General features: G+C 46.3%; 1 protein-coding gene across 9 annotated transcripts in view; it reads left to right on the top strand.

Annotated features, from left to right (window-relative positions):
- PNPLA7 (patatin like phospholipase domain containing 7) overlaps positions 1-18,391 on the top strand; it is a 668,718-nt gene that overhangs the window by 164,722 nt on the left and 485,605 nt on the right. For all 9 annotated transcript variants that reach the window (XR_003858427.1, XM_029614471.1, XM_029614468.1 and 6 more), the window contains one exon: positions 12,670-12,770. Coding sequence is in view for 8 of the 9 variants with exons in the window: in XM_029614471.1 (XP_029470331.1) it covers positions 12,670-12,770 (101 nt within the window). In the remaining variant the exon portion in view is untranslated. The remainder of the gene's footprint in view (positions 1-12,669; positions 12,771-18,391) is intronic.

Here is an 18,391-nt window from a genome sequence, read left to right as displayed (position 1 = left end):
TATACTGTGGACTCGAGCCTTGCCAGAGGGGACTAGGCCGAGATCTGCTGAGAAAACAACTTGTTCTCCCTCCCTCAGTTGAGCCAGTAGCAGTTTGTCTGATGAGAAGGGAGCGCCAGAGGTGACAGGATGTTCTAAGAGCTTCCAGGAGGGTAATGTGGCCATTCTTCTATCTAGTTCTGCATTAGATCTCTCATCCTTCTGACCTCTTCTCTCCCTTCCCCCTTCTTAAAGCGCAGGGGTTGCCCTTAGTCTTTGTGGCATTTCTTTAAACTTTTCTGTGCGCCTTTAGTGGAATAATAAAATTAAAAAAAAATAAAAAATAGAAAAAAAAAGGATTTCTGGTGGAGGAGCTCCTGGGCATTCCCTGAAATTCTGGTGCCTAGGTAATGGCCCACAGCTGTGCTGGGGGAGATTCAGGAGGCACTTGAGGAGTAAGAATTAGGTTTTATTTTTTGACATGACAGTGAGTGGAGGAGTCACATAAGGGACCAAGATGGTGCCAGTCATTCAGCATAGGAGGAAGTCCACCCTGTGCACATCCTGTTATCTCCAATTGGTGCAGGCAGGAAGTGCGCTCTGCTTGTACACGGAGTGTGCCTTGGCCTGGGAGGAGATGCCTGCCTGTGATTTTGTATCAGTGGGGGGGCTCCAGGTTGTCAGGCTTCCCTCTGCTGGGGAGGTGGCCCTGCAGTCATGTTAGGGCAGATGAGCCCTGATAAACATACGAGCCCTGATAAACATGAGCCTTGATAAACATACCTTCATTATCCCCGCAGTGCATCGAGGAGCAGATGGCTTTGCTTCCTTGTTCTGGTGCACCAGCACCTCTTACTCCAATTCTCATTCTTTGGAGTTTTTCAAGGTTCTGCAGATCTTCTGTATCAGCCAGCAGGCTTCGCAGGCTGGATCCTCTTTTTGTCCTATGGTTTCTGCGCATGCCTAGGGAAGGAAGTGTCTCTGGAGAGACTTTGAGGATTCTGCATGGGAGGATCCTTGTCCTTCTGAGGATTCTTTAAATGAATTCCAGAGGTTTCTTCCAGGTGATGTGAAGTTGTCCTGGAGGAGGGAGAAGCCCCCCCCCCCCCCAAGTCAATGCAGCAGGTCTTCCATAGAGAGGAATTGCCATCCCTAATCTCACAGATTTTACATATGTTGCAGCTGTATGAGGATGCAAGAGAGTTGGCTAAGGTGCCAAAAAGGGTTCCCATTATGGTTAGTTTGCTGAAAGTGCCTTGATACTTTACTCTCCATGAGGCAGTGCAGGAATTTTTTTTACCTGGAATGGGGCTCTCCCGAGGCTAATTTCAAAGGGGGTCAATCCTTGGCTGGCATGTATCTGTAAAGCCTCAGATAAAGTAACAGTTTCATTTTCCCTGGTGTGCTTGGTGACTAAGAGAACCATCATCCAGGTGGTGGATAGGAGGATAGACGCCATACTAAGGTGAACTTTTGAGATAGTTACATGAATCTTCAGATCACAGCACGCTGTTATATTGTGATGCAATCAGGGCTATGGTTAGTGTAGGAGGCACAAGAGAAATTAGGGGAGAATTCCCCATATGTAGAACTAGGGGTAGCCTTTTTGATGGATGCCGGATATGATTTGGCCTGCTCCTCTGCAAAGTAGATAACCTCCACAGTAGCAGCTTGTTGGCTTCTTTCTGTATGCAGTTGGTCAGAGGAGATTGATGTTATTTGGGTACAATTTGGATAAGATAGCAAAGGTTTGGGAGGGGAGGGCACTCAACAGTTCCCTGGCTTCTGGTGGATAGGACTAGATCTTTCTTCTATGCTATTTGTCTTGTAGCTGTCTGTGTGACTCCAGAAGATTTTGGCAGGACAAGATTTCTGCAGCTACACTGTCTCTGGTCCTTGTTCCAATAGATATTTCTTTTTTTTTTTCGTAATTAAAGATTTTTATTAAGCCAAGCACTACAACATGTAAACCAGACAAGTTACAATCAGAAAGTAATTAATCAGAACAGAGAACATTGGCATTGTACGAATTCAAGCGTCAGAACCAGTAAGACAGCGGTATAATAAGTGATGTAACAAAATTCGAAAACAAAGTTTACATCTCTGCATATGTTCCAAAACTTTTGATTGCAATACCCGCCCCCCCCCCCCCCTTGCCTCTCATAGACACTGCATATTAATAGAAATGGTGAAATACTGCTCAAGGTAAAAGGTATAAGATACAAAGGAGCTGTCATGTATGAATTCGGCTGCCTTACAAACATGCCTAATTAGAAATATGGGTAGTCTGCTGATCTTGGGGGCATGTGGCCATAGACAATAGCCACAATTGGTATGGTTGCCATGTCAATTCAAAGCGAGGAACTCTCCTATGCTTGTAAGCTGTAATTTTTGATAATAAATAAATTGTCTGCACCTTTTGTATAGCTGCTTTTGTGGGTACACTGGGAGATTTCCACAGGCGCGCAATTTCACAGTGACTAGCAGTTAATATGTAATGGGCTAAACGGTTATGATCTTTCAGAAGCCCAGGGATTTTTGTACCTAATAGTACCTGCGCAGATGTGAGTGAGGATAACCCAGGGAGCAGATCACTCATCCAATGAAATACGTCTTGCCAGACCGCCTGCAGTTTGGGACAGTCCCACCACATATGGAAACAGGTGCCCACCTCCATATAGGACTGCCAGCATGTCTCTGGGTAGTGAGGCGCGAACTTATGCAATTGGAAAGGACACACATACCAGCGATAAAGCACATTTATATGAGTTTTCAATAAGAGAAGCCGCAATATATCCTCTGCCAATATTTTGGAAAATAGACTTCCAATCCCGGGGAGCCCAGTCTACCTGGAGATCTCTCTCCCATGTCTTCTGAAATGTATATGTAGCTATGTCCTGCAAAGATAGTAGTTGGTATATCATAGATAAAACTTTAGTACAACCATTGGCCTTCTCACCAAACTTTTCAAATTCAGACTTCCCTAAGTTGAGATGCAAGTCAACCATGTGGGCATGAGCAAAATGTGTTAACTGTAAATAGGGGTACAAGGCTGAGTCTGGCAATGAGTAAGCCCGTTGCAGGTTTAAAACAGGCGCATGGTAGTTTGGCCCCAAATATACCCCCAATGTCGAATTCCCTGCCGCCTCCAAACTGTGAAAGCCAGATTCTCAAAGCCAGGGCGGAACGCTTTATTAGAGTATAAGCTGGTGCTAACATGATATTCCCTTCCGCCCACCAAAGAAGTTCCTTGCTGTTGCCACAGTTGTAATAACATGAGGGTGGAGGGGGGAAGCACCAGACTTGGCTCCAAAATCCAAGTCTTTCTGGGTTGCCAAATAAGACTGCTAAGTGGCACATTTCCCAGGAGTTCTTGAGTGATAAGCACCCATTGTTTAGACTGTCTGGACAGGTGCAAATCCACCAACTTTTTAAACTGGGCGGCCCTAAAATATCGAGCGAGATCCGGGGCACTAAGTCCCCCTCTTAGTTTGGGTTGAGTAAGTACCCTTTTGGCCACCCTGGGCCTCTGGTCTGCCCAGATGAAAGTCATACACCGTTTTTGCCACTGCTTTAAGAGCGAGGCTGGAACCAGGATTGGAAGCGTTTGGAACAGGTATAAAAGTTTTGGCAAGATAATCAGTTTAAAAACAGCCATTCTACTCAGCCATGAGATATGGTAGCGGCTCTATTCTTCCATGTCCTTGGCTATTTTGTTCCATAAAGGTGTGTAATTTATGGTGAGTAAATCCTGAGTAGCACTTAGCTGGATCCCCAAATATTTAATCTGCGTTTTTGCCCACTTGAATTGAAACAACCCTTGTAATCGACTGACCACCCTAGGTGGGATATTTATGTTAAGTATCTCAGATTTGTCCCAGTTAACCCGGAATCCTGAAACTCTACTAAAGACCTCCATTTCATCAGTCATACACTCAAGTGAGTTCTCTGGATCGGTAAGGGTGAGTAAAATATCATCGGTATACAGGGAAATTTTAGTGGAAATTCTACCCACTACCAGCTCAGTGATATCGGCGTTTCGTCTGACATTAATAGCAAAGGGTTCAAGAAACAGTGCAAAAAGCAACGGGGATAGCGGGCATCCCTGCCTAGTCCCCCTGCCCACCTCAAAGGTGGTGGAGTAACCACCGTTAATCTTTAGGCAGGCCCTGGGAGAACTGTATAGCTGACATAACCATTGGAGATATGGAGCCCCAAAACCCATATATTCCATAGTCTGAAAGAGATAAGGCCAATGCACCATATCAAATGCCTTTTCGGCATCAATTGACAGAGCTAAAGAAGGGAGTTTGTGTTTTTGCGCGAACCAAATGTTATCCAAAATCTTGTGGACATTGTTAGCGGTAGTTTTCCCAGGAATAAACCCCGCCTGATCGGTATGTACCAATTGAGCTATAAAACAATTCAAACGGTTAGCAAGAATTTTCGCCAGTAATTTAATGTCAATGTTCAAAAAAGAGAAATGGGTCTATATGATCTGCACACTGTGGGGTCTCGTCCAGGCTTTACCAAAACCGTAATCCCTGCCGTATTAGCCTGTGCTGATAATGTAGTCCCCATTCTCAATGAATTAAAATTTTTTTAACAGGATGGGCGTGAGTACTGTGGAAAATTGTTTATAAAACCTCGGCGTGTACCCATCAAGTCCCGGGGATTTGCCAGAGGGATTTAATAGCTTCTTGTAGTTCCACTGCCGTGATGTCTTTATCTAAAAATTGCTGCTGAGCAGCTGTCAAAGTTGGAAGAGGTATATTGGACAGATACGCAGTAATGGCCCCCTCCAGTATTGCCGAATCACCACTATGTAGTTGAGTATAGGACTGATGACATCTCCGCCTAATTGAAGTATTATCAGTAATAATCCTCCCCTCCATTGGTGCCCGTACTGTACTCGTACCATGTCCATTACAGACCCCCATAAAGTCTGTGTAATGTGTCTTGGACGAGAACACGATGTCTTGACCTGCATCAAATGTGCCCTAATGACACCAAAAGGTCGCAAGGCCAGAATGGAGAAGATGGAACTTCTCTTCGGTGCTCAAACCCCGACTCCATCCATTGCATCGACGTCGTCTGAACTGGCAGCATCAACTTCGCATCAGCATCGACCATCGGCCGATGACCGCCCGGCATCGACGACTTCTCGGCCATCGACATGCTCTACTCCCCCTCAAGACCAAGGGGGGATCGTAGGGAGAAACATCTCCATCGGCACTGAAAGACTTGGACCATCGAGGGAGCGAAATCATCGACCTCGCCATCGTCCGAGCCGCTGTCGAAGAAACCCCGTCCAGAAAAGGCACTGACCTTTTTGGCGACTGGATCACCGAGGCAACCCTCCCCTGATGGGGCATTGGGAGCCGCGACTCCACCTTTCACGGTGGTCCCTCCGACTATGCCTCTGCCTCCTTTTGTTCTCCGGAGCTGGGGCTGCTTGCTCCAGGTCTCCGAGAAGAACTGGACCGGATAGTTCAGGAGGCCATCGACAAGGCGATGCAATGACTCCAGGTTCCCCCGACACCAGTGCCGATAGTGGAACCGACCACCAACCCGATTCCGGCAGCGTTGGCACTGCTGCTATACAGGATGGAAGCGCTTATTGCCGCTTTTCCACAGATGGACCCCGGGTCACCAATGGCTCCGGTGCCCTCCCCGCTTGCTCTGTCATCGGGAGGAGAAACACCTTTCCGCATCCCTCCATCGGGAGTTCTGCCTCAGCCATCAAGATCGATACAGCCATCGCCACTGATTCCATCTGTGCCAATACGTCCATTGAGCCATCCATTGATGCCTGCGCCGAGACCTTCGATGCCTTCATCGGTGCCTCTGGTAATTTCTTCGATTCCTTCGGAGCCTAGACCGGGGCCTTCAGGTATCCAACCACCCTGTCCCCCTCTAGTTCCTAGAGGGACAGGTGCTGATCCTTATGATACCTGGACTGATGACTCCTCACCAGACACCGATGATTTGCCATCACCACCTTCACCCACTGAGAGTAGAAAGCTTTCTCCTTCAGAGGACTTTCTTTCATAAATTTTGTGAAAGAAATGTCTGAATTGGTTCCCTTCCAATTACAGACTGAATGGACGATAGACATCAGATGATGGAGTTGCTCCAATTCCTTGATGCTCCCAAGGAAATAACCTCCATCCCTGTCCACCAAGTTCTTCTGGACCTTTTCCAGAAGAACTGGGAACATCCTGGCTCCATTGAATCAGTCCACAGAAAAGCTGACACTACCTATTTGGTGCAGTCAGCTCCAGGTTTTCAAAAACCTCAACTGGATCACCAATCTGTGGTAGTTGAATCTGCACAGAAGAGAGCAAAAAGATCAAAACCTCACACTTCTTTTCCCCCTGGAAAGGAGCAGAAGTTTCTAGATGCCATTGGTCGCAGAGTCTTCCAAGGATCAATGCTCATCTCTCGAATAGCCACTTACCAGCTTTATATGACCCAATATAATAGGGTCATCTTTAAGCAGATACAAGACCTGACAGACTCCATGCCTCAGCCACTTCAAGAACAGCTACAAACCCTACTTAATAAGGGTTTTGAGGCAGGCAAACATGAGATCAGAACATCTTATGACATCTTTGACACTGCAACCAGGGTATCTGCAGCTGCTATTTCAGCAAGACGATGGGCTTGGCTCAAATCTTCAGACCTTCAACCTGAAGTCCAGGACAGATTGTCCGACCTCCCTTGTGTCAGAGACAATCTATTTGGAGAGCAGATTCAAAAGACAATGGCTGAATTAAAGGACCATCACGAGACCCTAAGACAACTCTCTCTGTTACCTTCGGATTACTCTTCCAAACAGCCCTTCCGGAAGGACTCTAAAAAGTCTTTCTTCCGTCCGAAGAAGTCCTACCCGCCACCAACCAGATCCCGTTCTATGAGACCATTTCTAAAAACACAGTCTCGTCAGACCCGGAAACAAAAGCCACACAAATCCCCCCAGCCGGGCCCTGCTTCTGGCTTTTGACTCTCGCATAGAGAGCAGCAGCCAGCTTCCATTACCCCCACATACCAATGGGAGGTCGATTGTGCCATTTCAACAACAGGTGGCACTCAATCACCTCAGACCAGTGGGTCCTAGCGATAATTGCTCAAGGATATCATCTCAATTTTCTCTCTAGCCCACCGGATTCCCCACCTCTAAGGACGTGGAAAACATCTGACCATTCATTGCTCCTGGAACAGGAGGTATCCCTCCTTCTCCAGTCCAGAGCAATAGAACCAGTACCATCCCCTCAGCAAGGCCTCTGGTTCTATTCCCGGTACTTTCTAATCCCCAAATGATCGGGAGGCATTCGTCCAATTCTGGATCTACGAGCCCTAAACAAGTACCTCCAGAGAGAAAAGTTCAAGATGGTAACCTTGGGCTCACTTCTTCCTCTTTTACAAAGAAGAGACTGGCTCTGCTCTCTAGACCTCCAGGACACATACACTCATATTGCAATAACTCCATCTCATCGCAAATACCTGAGGTTTCTCGTAGGCCCCAAGCACTAACAGTACCGAGTGCTTCCATTCGGCCTCGCATCTGAACGGGCTTTCTCGACAGCCGGACCATCACTCTGGAACTCCATCCCCACGAACCTCCTCCAGGAGCCTTGCCTGCCAACCTTCAGAAAAAGATTGAAAACTTGGCTATTCAAACAAGCCTTCCCTGACCACACCTGAATCACAACTATATATTCAAAGAATGTAGCCACCCCGGTGCTGTAAATAGTTATTAATTTATGTTAACCTTCTTCTGCTTCGTTATCTCTTGTCCCAGTTCCATTACCCCTGTTCATTGTAACTGCAACTCCTCTGCACTAGATTCAGTTATTGTATTTTTTTTGCACACCTTGTTCGAATGTAAACCGGCATGATGTGATTTTATCATGAATGCTGGTATATAAAAAACCTAAATAAATAAATCTGCACCACGAGTCTTCACAAAATGCCTCGTCGTGGTTGCAGCCTTCCTCAGGACTCAAGGTGTTTACGTCTACCCCTATCTGGACGATTGGTTAATCAGGGCTCCGACTCAGCAAGCCGCTCCGTCGTCCCTACATTTCACCTTAAACACTCTAATTTCACTCGGATTTCTCGTCAATTACGACAAATCCTGCTTAGTCCCATCTCAAACCTTATCGTTCATTGGGGCAGACTTGGATACTTGCAGACAAAGTCTTTCCTGCCTCGACAACGAGCTCTCACTCTCGTGTCTCCGGTGCATCAGCTGCGGTCTCAACATTCAACGACTGCACATCGTTTTCTCATCCTCCTGGGACACATGGCGTCCTCAGTTCAGGTCACCCCAATGGCCCGTTTGGCCATGAGAGTCATGCAGTGGACTCTAAGGTCGCAATGGACTCAATCCTTTCAGCCCCTGTCGACCATTGTCCACGTAACTGACTCCCTCCGTCTCTCTCTCGCCTAGTGGACAAATCAGACCATTCTTCTACAGGGCTTGCCCTTTCAGGCGCCAGACCCTCAAATAATTCTCACCACTGACACTTCCAACTTCAGATGGGGAACCCACGTGGCCGATCTGCAGACACAAGGTTCTTGGTCTCTAGAGGAAGCCAAACACCAGATAAATTTCCTGGAGCTGTAAGCAATCCGATACGCTCTCAGAGTATTTCAGGATCACCTACCCAATCAAGTCATCCTGATCCAGATGGACAACCAGGTGGCCATGTGGTACATCAACAAGCAGGGAGGAACAAGCTCCTACCTTCTGTCAGGAAGCTGCACAGATATGGGCAGAGGCCCTCTCCCACTCGATGTACCTCAGGGCCACCTACTTGCCGGGAGTAGACAGCGTGCTGGCAGACAAGTTGTCGTACCTTCCAACCGCATGAGTGGTCTCTAAACCCCTCAGTAGCGAACACCATCTTCCAAAAATGGGGTTATCCTCAAATAGACCTCTTTGCATCATCCCAGAATCGCAAAGTAGGCAATTTCTGCTCTCTCATTCGCAGCCAACATTATCCACCAAGAGACGCGTTCTCCCTATCATGGGTAACCGGTCTCCTATACGCATTCCCTCCTCTTCCACTTCTCTCGAAAACTCTCGTGAAGTTACGTCAGGACAAGGGAACTATGATCCTGATAGCTCCCCACTGGCCCCACCAGGTGTGGTTTCCAATACTTCAGGATCTCTCCATTCACAGGCACATTCCTTTGGGAACAGACCCGCTTCTAATCACTCAAAACAACGGGTGCCTTTGCCACCCCAATCTTCAAGCCTTGTCCCTGACGGCATGGATGTTGAAAGGTTAATCCTTCAACCTTTTAACCTTTCTGATCCAGTTTCCCGTGTCTTGATTGCTTCACGGAAGCCTTCCACGAGAAAATCTTACTCTTATAAATGGAACAGGTTCGCGTCATAGTGCTCTTCTCAGGCCCTTGATCCCTTTACCTGTCCAATCCTGAAGTTTCTAGACTATCTCTGGCACTTGTCAGAGTCAGGTCTAAAAACTTCCTCCATCAGAATGCATGTCAGTGCGGTAGCCGCCTTCCATAAAGGTGTCAGGGATGTCCCTATATCAGTGCAACCCCTTGTCACACAATTTCTGAAGGGCTTGCATCACCTCAAGCCTCCACTGCGTCCTCTGGCCCCTTCTTGGGACCTCAACCTAGTTTTGGGTCGGCTCATGAAACCACCATTCGAGCCTCTTCATGCTTGCGATGTTCGCTATCAAACATGGAAAGTGATTTTCCTCTTGGCTATCACTTCCGCTCGCAGAGTTACAGGCACTAGTTACCTATCCGCCTTATACTAAACTTCTGCAGGACCGGGCAGTACTCCGCACTCACCCTAAATTCCTACCTAAGGTAGTTTCAGAGTTTCATCTCAATCAATCCATCATACTACCTACCTTTTTTCTCAGGCCCCATTCCAATCCAGGAGAGCAGGCTCTGCATACCCTTGACTGTAAACGGGCTCTAGCTTTCTACCTAGACTGTACAGCTGCCCACAGAAAGAGCACTCAGTTGTTTGTCTCTTTCCATTCTAACAAATTGGGACAGCCTGTGGTTAAGCAGACTCTCTCCTCCTGGCTAGCGGACTGCATATCCTTTTGCTATCAGCAAGCGGGCATTCCACTTCAAGACCGTGTTAAAGCACACTCTGTAAGGGCCATGGCGACTTCAGTAGCACACCTACGATCGGTGCCGCTTCCTGACATTTGCAGGGCTGCCACCTGGAGTTCTCTCCATACTTTTACAGCCCACTATTGCTTAGACAAAGCCGGAAGACAAGATTCCATCTTCGGCCAGTCTGTATTGCGTAACCTATTTACGACGTGACATACCAACACCCTTCCGCCTGCCCGGTGGGGTTCAGGATGCCCTCTCCCAAATTCCACCCCAGCTTTGTGCCTCTGGCATGTCCCTGGGTACATTTGGTGCATGTCCGGACATCCTCAGCTCGGTACTCACCCATATGTGAGGACTACTATCCTGCTTGTTCTGTGAGAAAGCAAATGTTGCTTACCTGTAACAGGTGATCTCACAGTAGAGCAGGATGTTAGTCCTCACGAAAACCGCCCGCCACCCCACGGTGTTGGGTTTGTTTTCTTATATTTTTCGGCACTGCCTGTAGCTTTGTAACAAGACTGAAGGGGGACCCCTGCTGGCTGCAGGGTTAGTGCCATGCTGGGCATGCCCAGTAGGGGGCCAGTCAAAGTTCTGGAAACTTTGACAAAAGTGTTCCGTGATTGGGCTCCATCTGTGATGTCACTCATATGTGAGGACTAACATCCTGCTGTCCTGTGAGAACACCTATTACAGGTAAGCAACATTTGCTTTTTCTGCTGTATACTTTTAACAGTGTACAATTAGTATGTAACTGGCTAACATAGCAATCCTTTATTCTCGTGAATTACTAACTAATAAATGTGCAGAAAAATATCACTTATAAATTCAAGTACACTACGTTAAGACATCTTCGCGGTTTGTTCTAGTGTAGAAATTCCATCTAATTGACAAAAAACACTTGCTTTTACTTTCCTAATTTTTAATTTATATATTTATTTGTGTGAAGCTTCTAATACTCCTAATGTTTAAATATATTGTAATAAATGCAATACTAAGATACAGCGTCTTTCTTAGTTGCAAAAAGGTTATAAGGAATTACTTATTTATCTAGGTCTGGTGTTAATTGTAAAGCAGTGTCTGAAAACTCTGCTGTGCCTGGGACATAAATCACACCTTAAGCACTTGCTGGTTTCCCAGACCTGACAACTGAAGAAAAGAAAATGTTGAATGTTGTCTTTTAAATTAGATCCTGCTTCACGTTTAGGTACAACTTGTGCACTGGTCATTTTTAGATAAAGATTCAAAACAATTTAAAATAATTCTGAAGGGAACAGAGTTTATTGGCTTTCATTTTTTTTTTTTTTAAAGATAAAGGGGAACAGATACCATGTCAACACCAAACTCATGTTTCCCCTTTTGTCCTTGATAAGGGTGATTCAGAGGACTGTAGGACATCTGGGTTTGATATTTCTAGTAGCCCTGGTTTGATCTCTCAGACTGTGGTGTGCGGACCTATAACGCCTGCTGTGTAACAGTCCTCTGCGATTTCCACAACTTGAGAACCTGCTTTGCCAGAGTCCAGTGTCTCATGAGGGTCCAGATTGATTTTGTTTAATGGTTTGACATTAATGTCTGAGGTTTATGTGTTTTTATGATTTGTATTATTTATAAGTGTTTATGAATCTGTTTGTGTTGTAGCCCCTGACGCAGTCCCATTGTAAGAGGGCGAAACTCGGCCTGAGTCAGGATTTTTAAAAATATTTATTTCCACAATTAAGAATCCAAAATTTGGACATTTTGGCTTCTAATTCTCATCTTGTTGCCTCCATGGCTTTGTTAGACAGCCTTCCTTGTTGCTTTATCAATCTATGTACATTTTTAGTCACTGACTGGCATGCATAAATCTGTAACAGTGTTTCTCTTTGGATATCGGTAATTGCATTCTTCCATCTGGAGATCTCTACAACTGTAGATAGTCTACCCAGTTTTTTTCTTGTTTTGAAAAAAACTGTGTAATCCATAACCAAGAGAGATGTTTTTTCTGGATTAGTGAATTGTGTTCTTTCTCTGACCCAGGCCAATCTGGGTCTAGTGGGGTATCATATAGCTCATTGTGCTAGCGCAATCACTTTCAAACCCATGAAGTGGGATTTTTGCCACATTTCCCAAGCACACCCCTGTTTTTGCTGGGGCTACTGAGGCAAATCTGAATTTTAAACATCCTGTCCTATGTAGTCTCTTTGAGGAGGGGAACCTAATTCCATTCTCTCCTAGATCCCGTGACTGGTCAGGCTGCCTCAAAAAAAAAAAAAAAAAAATTATATACGGTTAACCTATTGACATTGTCAACCATTGACAATTGTAGGGGTGTGCAGGTTTTGTTTAGTTTTATTTTTTGTTCTATAGGTTGTATTGATTAGCTGCTAAGTGTAATTCTAGCATATTGTGGCATCATTTTTAGGCCTTTGTAAAACTCTTGTCTGTCAGGTAAGCATCAAGACCCATGCTTGCAGTAGTGCCCCTTGCTGTTCTGACCAGCCTGATAGTGAAGTGCATTTTAGTCAGTATACTAGTGCCTTTGATTGAAGAACTCTCAGAGTTAATACTAATCAATCTATCTTCCTGTTCTAGGTAGTTCCAGTCCTGCTAAATCAGACATGGATATGGCTTTTGAAAGAGCCGGAGTCATCCTTAGTTCCGAGGACTCATCTCTCAGCTCTGTTGTGAATAAGGTACAGTAGAACTGGTACAATGATAGTGAGTAATCTTTTGTAGATTCCTTTAGCCATCTTGCAGCTCTGAATTTTATGCCCAGCAGATAGATAACCTGCCAGCGATGGCTGAGTGTTTGATTTGGGGCCGGCTCATTTAGATCCGTTCTTCCACTCGCTGGGCCAGCTGAGATACTGTAAAGGCAACTTTTACATCCCTTGGGAAAGAGAGGACATTCTAGTCATGGCACAAGGGCGACAACTAGTTGCTGGATTTAGGGCCCATGATTTTATAGTTCCCAAAGAAAATCTTATTCACAGCCCTGGCCAAGGACTGTTGCGCATTGATCAGATTAAGTAAATTGAGAAGAGATATAAAATAGAAAACTCCTTGGGCAATTGTGATTGTAGGCTAATAGTGTTGAATCTCAGGTGGATTCCGACTGAGCTGGAAGCCCAAAGGGGGAGAATATGGAAGCTGCTGGGCCCCCCGAAAAAGTGTAATCTGTTGTAGACTCCAGATGATCTCTGGCTTTTTCTTTATATCTCCACTTTGTCAAAAGCTCCCCTGCTGGCTTCAGTAATACATTATGGTTTTCTGTAGTTTAATACTACTTAGGGTAAACAGTAATTAAATTAGTAATTAAACTGTGTATTTAGTTTTCTAAGTATGCCTTGAAGGGTTTGTTTTCATAAACCATAAAAAACAGCTTTGAGGGCTTCCTTCTGATTTGTGACAACTTGGTTTTAGTGGTTTCAAATATTGTGGCCATTTCTGGGAGAAGGAATCTCCCGTTATCCCAGGTCAAGCAGGATGCTAGTCCTCACATATGGGTGATGTCACTGATGGAGCCCTATCACGGAAAACTTTGTCAAAGTTTCTAGAAACTTTTGACTGGCATTCTGAGCCCACTGAGCATGCCCAGCATGCCATGAACCCTCGAGCCACAGGGGTCTCCCTTCGATCTTCTTTTTTCCGCGCTGCAGTTAGCCTCGCGGATAAGGAGTCCTGTGCAGTGAATATTCACTACAAAAATAGTTTCAAAAATTTCGGGAAAAAAATTATCCTGCCATAGGGATCTCCCTCTTTTCACCATCGGTGAATGATTTTATTTTTTCCAGTCTGTTCCATTATCGTTAAACCTAGTCAGAAGGTCGTCGACGGCTGTCCGGCCTTCATTATTGCTACCGGGTTTAAAAAGTGCCCGACTTGCTCCTGCACTATGTCCATAATGACCCACACATCGAGTGTGTACTCTGTCTTGGCAAGAGACATGATGTGTCGATGTGCCTGAGATGCGCCGAAATGACGCCGAAAGGCAGGCGAGCGTGCATGGAAAAGATGGAACATCTTTTTTTATCTTCAACTGATGCCGTCGACTTCAACTTCGACACAATCGTCTCCGGCTGGAGCGATTAGAAAAGTCGTTCTGAAAACTAGACGTTGCCCAGATGAAGCAGGTGATTGGCCTTCGCCGACCCCTTCCCGGTCATCGATAAAGTCTACATCTATAATCGAAAAGGCCGTTGAGCATCGACAGAAGCACCAACATCGACATCGGAGGCCTCAGGATCTGGACTTGGACCCGATAACCGGATTTCCCTCGATAATCATCGAACCAACTCCGAAAAAACCTCGGAGGGAGGAGTCTCTACTGCCCTTGAGGCCTTCGACTCCTAGGCGATCCCCACTGATATCTGTGCCGGGAACCGTACCTCCACAGGGACCTGTGGAGATAACTGTATCGCCTTCACTGCCTCCCCCCCCATAGCTGCTCTGACTTCACCAGCTATGAGGGTGGAACTGGATGGTTATATCCGCCAGGCAGTTCGAGATGCACTCAGACATGCCTTCGATGCCAGCACAGACAACGGTTCCACCCTCGATGCCAGTTCCATCGCCCGCATCTATTCCAACCCTGTCACTAGTGTCGATTCCGATACCGTCACAGAGTCCATCGCTGGCCCCGGCTCAACCACAGAGACAATCATCCTCGCTGACACCGATGCCTATACCAACGCCAGTGACGGATATGTCCTTAGCAACAATACTAGCAAAGTTGGATACTCTCATCGGTGCCATTCCGGTGCAACCACCCGATGCTCTGACACCAAGACCAATGGAAGAAGAGACAAAGGATTTACTGATGCCTGAGCCTATACCAGGTCCATCGGGAATCTCTCGTCCAAGACCATCGTTTTCTCCACTGTTTCCATCAAGACCACCGGTGAAACCCTCGATGCCATCCTTTCCTCTTCCATCGACTCCTCGTCCATTTTCCTCAGACACTTGGGATGATCCAGATACCGACTCTTCCTCGGAGGAAGTCCTCTCAGATCCTTCTCCTCAGGAGGAAAGAAGGAAGTCCCCTCCAGAGATCTTTCTCTACTTTCATTAAGGAGATGGCTGACACTATCCCTTTTCAGCTAGTATCTGAAGAAGATACTATACAGAAAATATTGGAAGTATTGCAGTTTGTGGATCCACCTAAAAAATTCCTGGCAATACCAGTTCACAAATTCTTGTGGACTTGCAACACAGGTTATGGGAACATCCCTGTACCATACCAACTGTCAATAAAAGGACTGATGCCACCTATCTGGTACAGTATATCCCTGGCTTTCAGAAAACACAACTGCCTCACCAATCGGTGTTCTGCTTTTCTCCTGAAAGGGGGAGGAGTTAGCAATCTGTCATGATCTGCTCCTCCAGAGGGGAGGAGTTAGCAATCTGTAGTGCTTACCTGCTAGGAGGGTGGAGTTAGTAATCTGTTAGTGAACTGCTGTTAGATGCTTCTGTTAAGGGAAGAAGGTAACAATCTGTTATGGATCAACTCTCCAAGGAAGAGGAGTTGGCAAACTGTTCAATGATACTCTTCTGAGGAGAGGAGCTAACAATAGGTATATTGTACTTCGCTACTGAGATAGCAATCTATCATGCCTCCGCTACGGAGTAGCAATCTGTTATATATAGGCTGCTGGCAAGTCCCATAGAAAGAGAAGGTAGCGAGCTATATAATACTTCTGTAAGCGGTGTTAGTGGTCGGTAGTGGTTGGCTCCCATAGAGTGATAGTAGTGTAAGGAATGACCACTTGGAGGAAATGGTGAATCCCTGGGTCGATGGCAGATGACAGCACCCCCAGGAGGAGATCCTGAGAGGAACCACTGGCTAGGCTAGAATATGAAATAAACACAAATAGTTCTTTATTAGGCTGGAAGCTGGACCACCAGTGGTGGCAGTAGTGAGTCAGTGTCTGGCAGGGCTGAAGTCCTTCTGATACTGGAATATAATCTCTGGGTTGCTGAGCTGTAGAGAGAGACTAGAAGTAGTGAGTAGACGGGGTATACTGGATACAAGATGGTACACTCACAATAGTAGATGTCTGCAATGGTCTCTATGCCACAGAGAGTCTTCAGTATATCCAGGAACAGGAGCCTTAGGCAAGCACTGGTTCCTATAAACAGTCTGTAATAAAAACTCGCAATAGCTGTATATGAAATGGCTTCTAGAGTAGAAGAGAGTCTGTAAAGGATTCTAGGAACATGGGCCCTCGTGGAGCGAGTACCGGTTCCTATCTGCAGTCTTGCCAATATAACTCTCGATCTCTGTACCTGCGATAAAGTCTTGGACGGAAGGGAGTCTTCAGAGCTATAGGAATGTAGGCCCTCGTGGAGTGAGTACAGATTCCTATCTACAATAGAACTCACTGTATTCACGTCTGCGATCGCTTCCAGGCAATGAGGAGTCTTCCGAGTATTCAGGGACGTAGGCCCTCGAGGAGCAAGTACCGGATCCTGTCTTGGCAATCTGAAATCAAGAAAAGAGAGTGGAGCCCCCGTGGAGCGGGTACTCCTGGTAAGTTTGGAAAGGCCGAGCAGTGGAGAAGGATTCCCCTAGCTGACTCGGATCGTTGTTGCAAGTATTGTGGACTGCCTATGCAAGTCCTGTTGGAGTTCCTTGCTAACTCGTTAGAGGTTAGCAAACAAAGACCTTTTAAAGTGCAAATGGATGACATCACTACGGGGGGATGCCCCCGATGTTCGCGCCCTTGCTGCTACAAAGTCTGGAATGCGCGCCCTTATGTCATCAGGAATATGGATCCGTAGCATCATGCCAGCCCGGGGACACCGGGACCAAGAGGCAGAGAGAAGCCGCGGCTGCATCTGTCCGTCAGAGCCGAAGGGAGTCGCTCCCAAGGTAGAGAGGATGGAGCGAGGGGCGAGAAGAGGCATGAACGCAACAGTTGGTGGTAGTAGAGTCAGCTCGAAAGCGGTCTAAAAGGATTAAACCTCATTCATCAAATCCTTCTGGAAAAGATCACAGGTTTTTGGACACCATCGGCAGGAAAATGTTCCAAGGTTCCATGTTAGTGTCCAGAATTGCGTCCTACCAACTCTATATGATGCAATATCAGCGTAATCTGTGGAAACAACTTCAGGAGTTTTCGTAATCTCTTCCCCATCAATTCCAAGATTCCTTTAACAACATTCATAAGGGCCTGGAAGCTGGGAAACATGAAGTTAGAGCATCATATGACAGCTTCGAAACTTCATCTAGGATGTCTGCCACAGGCATTAGTGCTCGCAGATGGGCCTGGCTCAAAGCCTCAGACCTGAGGCCAGAGGTGCAAGAGAAGCTTGCTGATCTACCTTGTGCAGGAGATAATCTCTTTGGAGATAAGGTACGTGAAGCAGTCTCTCAATTGAAGGAACACTTGGAAACATTACATCAACTTTCCTCTGTTTCACCAGAATCCCAGCCATCTACACGTAGACTTCCCAGGAAGGACTCAAAAAGGCCATATTATAGACCACGGAGATACTATCCTCCTGCTGCCAGTGGTCGGTTATCAAGGCCAGCACAAAGATCACAGACCCGACAACCAAGGGCACCTAGAGCTCAGCCTCCACCGCAAACAGGCCCGGCTTCGGGATTTTGAAAACTCACTAGAGAACAGAAGCCTGTCTACCAATCCGACCCCAAATTTGCCGGTAGGTGGTCGGATCACTTTTTTCCATCAAAATTGGTTGCACATCACTACAGACCAATGGGTACTCTCGATAACATCTCAAGGTTACCATCTGGACTTTCTAACTGTACCAAACGATACTCCACCCACTTTGTCTTGGACAGTGAAAAATCAATCCACACTTTTACAAAAAGATTTATCCACCCTTCTGAGAGCCAGGGCAGAGGATTCTACTCCCATTATTTCTTCATTCCAAAGAAAACAGGAGGCCTACATCCCATATTTGACCTCCGGAAGCCCAACAAATACCTACGAAAGGAAAAATTCAGGATGGTATCATTGGGCACCATGTTACCTCTACTTCAAAAAGGAGATTGGCTTTGTTCTCTGGATCTTCAAGACGCTTACGCTCACATTCCAATATTCCCTCCTCATTGCAAGTATCTGCGATTCTTAGTGGGATGTCAACATTTCCAGTCTTGCCTCAGCACCTCGAGTGTTCACAAAGTGCCTGGCAGTGGCAGCAGCCCACTTGCACAAGGAAGGCGTACACGTTTTTCCTTATCTGGACGACTGGCTCATCAGAAGCCAAACAAGACAAGGAGCTCTCAATTCTCTCAAGCTCACGATAAATCTACTCCATTCGTTGGGATTCCTAATCATCTACCAGA

Source organism: Rhinatrema bivittatum, chromosome 8 (genome assembly GCF_901001135.1).
Source record: "Rhinatrema bivittatum chromosome 8, aRhiBiv1.1, whole genome shotgun sequence".
NCBI lineage: Eukaryota > Metazoa > Chordata > Amphibia > Gymnophiona > Rhinatrematidae > Rhinatrema > Rhinatrema bivittatum.
Note: the sequence above shows the minus strand (reverse complement) of the source record. Positions and strands in the feature narration are given on the sequence as shown.